Below are 5,000 nucleotides of genomic sequence, written 5' to 3' on the forward strand. Positions count from 1 at the left end.
TATATATATATATATATATATATATATATATATATATATGTGTGTGTGTGTGTGTGTGTGTGTGTGTGTGTGTGTGTGTGTGTGTGTGTGTGTATGTGCGTGTATGCATATATATACATATACATACATATATATATATATATATATATATATGTGTCTATATATATATATATATATATGTGTGTGTGTGTGTGTGTGTGTGTGTGTGTGTGTGTGTGTGTGTGTGTGTGTGTGTGTGTGTTCGTGTGTGTTGTGTGTGTGTGCATGTATGTGTGTGTGTGTGTGTATCATACATATATACACAAATATATACCTACAGACGGATATGAATGAAGATCCACAAGCACAAGCTTCCAGTCAGCGTATTCACTGAGGCATTTCTGCTCAAGGTCTGTCCCACGCCCACGCTATTGCACTCGGGACACTCGCGCATATTAAGAGTATTACCTTAACACACGTGCCCTTAACACCCACTGTACCTCCTGCTAATCCGCACTATGATGCTCCCACACCATCCCCGCTTTCTCTCCACGCTCCCTCGTACGAATCGCTCTTCAAACTTCCTTCTTTTTTCTCGTCCGAAGTTCCCTCCGTCTCCGGGCAGGCGCGCGGAGGGTCGTCAAGAGCGGGCCAGTTCCCTCAGCCGCCGTGACGTCATCGAGCACCTTGCCAGTGGCGGATGTCTAGCACTATATGAACGCCGTCGACTCCCACAGCGGGAACAGTCGGCTGGGAGTCCTCGCCCGGCGCGCTAGTGGCTATTTATTGAACGCTTCTTGGTAATAAGAGTCGGGGAGATCTTAAGAATTTATGGAAGATATTCTGGAGGAGAGAAATGTAAACGACGTTAATTTCGATATCAAGGATAATTCGCACGTTTAATGTTTGATGATTAATTTTGGAGGGAGAGCCAATCGAGAGGATCACCTGCAGTGAAGCTTCGGGATAAGAATTTCCTATTTATTGAAGCACCGTTGATTGCAACACATCCATCCAAATGGCTTCCGAACAGAAGGAGAGGCCAGGCCTATGTTCTCGGATCCGCGAAGCGCTCCGGAGCGTGACGGTGGAGCCGCTGATGCTGCTGGACGGCGTGGCCTTCTCCAGCATGCACGTGTACATAGAGAACCTGCAGATGGAGCGCGTGTGCCGCGTCTCCGCCGGCCTCGGCGCCGAGGTGTGCGGCGCCCTCAAGGCGCACCCGCAGGCCAGCGTGGAGGTGCAGCGGCGCTTCAGCGTGTTCGCCTTCTACAACGGCGTGATCGCGGCGGCGCTGCCCCTCTTCTTCATCCTGTTCATGGGCGCCTGGAGCGACAAGTACGGGCGCAAGGTGCCGCTGGCGGCGGTGCAGCTGGGCCACTGCCTGCACGCGGCCGGCTACCTGCTGGTGGCGCTGGCGCCGTCGTGGCCCCCCGAGATCCTCCTGCTGGTGACGCTGCTGGACACTCTGGGGGGCGGCGCCGTGTCCTTCCTGACGGCCGCCAACGCCTACGTGGGCGACGTGTCGAGCGAGGAGGCGCGCACGTCGAGGGTCGGTCTGGCCAACAGCCTGTGGTTCCTGGGCGGCCCCATCGGCACGCTGATGGGCACCTACATCTACTCGTACGGCGGCTACCTGTACCTGTTCGCGACGTCGCTGGCGCTGTCGGCGCTGGCGGTGACCTACGTGATCGTGTTCCTGCCGGAGAGCCACGGGCCCTTCGCCAGGCGGCCCGCGGCGCAGAGTCCCCCGCCGAAGGAGCTGGAGGCGACGGAGAGCGAGGTCGACGGGCGGGGGGCGAGGCCCGCCGCCGCCGCAGACGCCGCCGAGGCAGGGGCGACCGCTGCCCAGATGGCCAGGGACTTCTTCAGCCCCCGCCGGATCGTCGACAGCTTCAGGTCGACCCTGAGGCGGCGGGAAGGGAACACGAGGGCCCTCATCCTCGTGCTGATCTTCACCAGCCTCCTCAGAAGGGTGACGCGCTGTAAGTAGTTATCTAAACTTGCCACAAGTTATCGTGCTTTTCGCTCGTTGGAAATAAGTGAACAAAGGCTACACCTTTTAATACTCTGTCTGATAAATGTTCTCTTTTGTTCAGCACCCTACGTGTTTGCTTTCACACGCCACGTGTTGGGTTGGGAAGCCGTCGATTACAGCCTCTGGGTCACCTACAAGAACTTAATTGCTACTACAGGTAAGACTTGGTCTCTCTCTCTCTCTCTCTCTCTCTCTCTCTCTCTCTCTCTCTCTCTCTCTCTCTCTCTCTCTCTCTCTCTCTCTCTCTCTCTCTCTCTCTCTCTCTCTCTATATATATATATATATATATATATATATATATATATATATATATATATATATATATTTATATATCTATCTATATATCTATCTATCCAAACAAAACGCATACCTTCCTTTACCTATGATCCCCAATCAAAAATGCCTTCAAGACAGAAACTACTTCCCTCAAAGATACCCATAACCTTAACAACCTCTCTCTTTTCTTTCCTAACCAGGGTCCCTAGTTGCCGTGCCCCTGCTGAGTGGACGCCTAGGAGTGTCTGACAACGTGCTGGCGATGGTGGGGGCCACGTCGGGCATCGTCGAATATACCACGTACGGCTTCGTCTCCGAAGAACAGCCTCTCCTCATCTGGATTGGTGAGTGTGTGACGTCCTCGCCTGTTGATAGTGAGGGTGATGATGCGAAAGAGAAGGAGGGAGAGGGAGGGGGAGGAAGAGAGGGTCTGGGGTAGACAGAGAGAGAGAGAGAGAGAGGGAGAGAGAGAGAGAGAAGAGAGAAAGAGAGAGAGAGAGAGAGAGAGAGAGAGAGAGAGAGAGAGAAAAAAGAGAGAGAGAGATAAAGATAGACAGATATATAAATAGATACATACAACACATACATACATACATACATACATACATACATACATACATACATACATACATACGTACATACCCAGATAGACAGACAGAGAATGAGAGAAAAGGGGGAGAGAGAGAAAGAATAACAGTTCCCGTTTTGTCCCCCTCAGCACCTAGCGCAGCGCTCCTCCTGAACTCCTGCACCATCGCCCAGCGCTCTATGCTGACGAAGTTCGTCCCGAGCGATGAAGTCGGTAAGTTGACCTCTCCACCGCCGTACATTAACATTAGAAAATACCCCCCCAAAACACAGTATTATTCACGAACGTAAAATGTCGTTTTGTATTATTCAAGGACATAAAATCACGTCCCGTTTAAATGAAATGTGAGCTTATTTTTATCTCTCTTCCTTCAGGCAAAGTGTCCGCTGTCCTGGGCGCCCTGGACGGCCTGATGCCCATGGTGAACTCCGCCCTCTACACCGCCGTCTACCACGCCACCGTCAGCGTGTTCCCGGCGGCGCATTTCTTCCTCGGGGCCTCAGCGAGTGCTCTTATGATGGTCTTCTTCTGGTAAATATCTATGGCATTTTTTCGTGTTTGAGTAAGCAGAGATGATCCTTCAGTACGTGTTACCATGTAATTGTAATACTCGAATAACAAAACGAACTTTTGTGCTGTTTTGTTTTGTGTCTGCAAAAACGTTGTCGATACGAATAGTTGGTGTACGGCAGAATTTTTGCCATCTCTGATCCATTTTTGTTTTCTTTCTTTTTTTTTACTGATTTTTATAGATGATCATTATTATGATTTGTTTATTTTTTGGTCCTTTTTTTTATACTAAATTATTTTTCTTCTCCTCCAGCATCATCATCACGAGTGACAAGTCTCGAGAGTATGACGTGGAGAGCGCCAAGGCCGCCGACCCTTCAGGACCCGTCATCAACAAGACATTCGTCAGGAGGACCGACTCCCGCTGGCTTGCTACCGACGGAGGTGCTCTGCCTGACTTGCCGCTCGAAGCTGTTCCTCGCAGACCAAGCATGAAGGAGAGTCACCTGATCTGCATCGTGGAGAAGCAGCAGCAGCAGGTGAACTATCGGCCAGGTGAAGGCAAGGAAACACGGGAGAACGAAGCCCCACTCAGTCTGCCCAAGAAGGTCACACATGCGATCAAATCGCTTGCCAAGAAGGTTTTCAGGTCCTAAGGAGGATGGGATTCCCTTCATGCGATTGTCTCCTTCGTCATCTTGGAATTTCTGCATCAGACTCTGCGAACATTCCTTCGCAAAATTGCTGTGTCTGAAGTCGTTATCGAACGGTGAGCAATTCTTGCGATGTCTTCTTCATGAACTTATAATTCCACGTAATTTATAAGTTATATGCGATTGGGATTTAGTCCTTTGTCACTCAAGAGCTAGATCCTCGCTACTTATTGTGATACTTATTGTGATATATTCCCAAAGGGAATTTTGTAAGTAGGTTCTGATACCATGAATCCTTAGGCGTCTCTCTGTGATATGTAAATCGTCTCTTATTTAATACTCGAATTATGTTTGTATTTATTTAATACTTTATTTATGGCTGTTGCCTTTTTGTACATAATAAACGTGTATTCCTTTTAATCTCAAATCAGTCGACTTTATTTTCTTTAACTGGCTTTATGATGGAAAGAAATGACAAAAGGGAATTGCATGATTCCATTTCCTGCAACAGGGAAATGCATGTTTGCAATTCCTAGGTCAGAGGAACTGCATATACTATATAAGCAAGAAAATATATACATATATGGTGCATGACATAAGACAATGTATGTATGATATATTATACAAGACAATCATATTTAGAGAGTATGATGCAAGTGAAAAGAAAGCATATTATGTAGTGCGTGAAATAAGGAAAGATATAACTATATAGTATCAATATTATTGCTAAAATACACACCGACATTTACTTTTGCATTCGAATTACCACGATGATGAAAATGTTTTTTCTCAAGATCGACATATAAAAACGTATAAATAAATAATAGTTGGTATAGCCTACATATTTAGTGATAGTGCAAGAATACAAGTTAATATTTGTGAAGAGAATGTTATTAGATAAAAGCTGTTGTGTGTTAAAAGATACGAATGATATTAGCGCTAAAATATGATTCGT

At 47.5% G+C, this 5,000-nt stretch overlaps 1 protein-coding gene across 1 annotated transcript; it reads left to right on the forward strand.

Moving 5' to 3' along the window:
* Positions 1-747: 747 nt before the first annotated feature.
* Positions 748-4,428, forward strand: LOC125038729. The gene is made up of 6 exons (XM_047632298.1): positions 748-1,964; positions 2,079-2,174; positions 2,494-2,637; positions 3,012-3,095; positions 3,257-3,413; positions 3,706-4,428. Exons 1-6 carry the CDS (start codon positions 998-1,000, stop codon positions 4,046-4,048), a joined length of 1,791 nt encoding a protein of 596 aa, XP_047488254.1. The 5' UTR covers positions 748-997; the 3' UTR covers positions 4,049-4,428.
* The last annotated feature ends 572 nt before the right edge of the window (positions 4,429-5,000 follow it).

Source organism: Penaeus chinensis, chromosome 25, assembly GCF_019202785.1.
Source record: "Penaeus chinensis breed Huanghai No. 1 chromosome 25, ASM1920278v2, whole genome shotgun sequence".
NCBI lineage: Eukaryota > Metazoa > Arthropoda > Malacostraca > Decapoda > Penaeidae > Penaeus > Penaeus chinensis.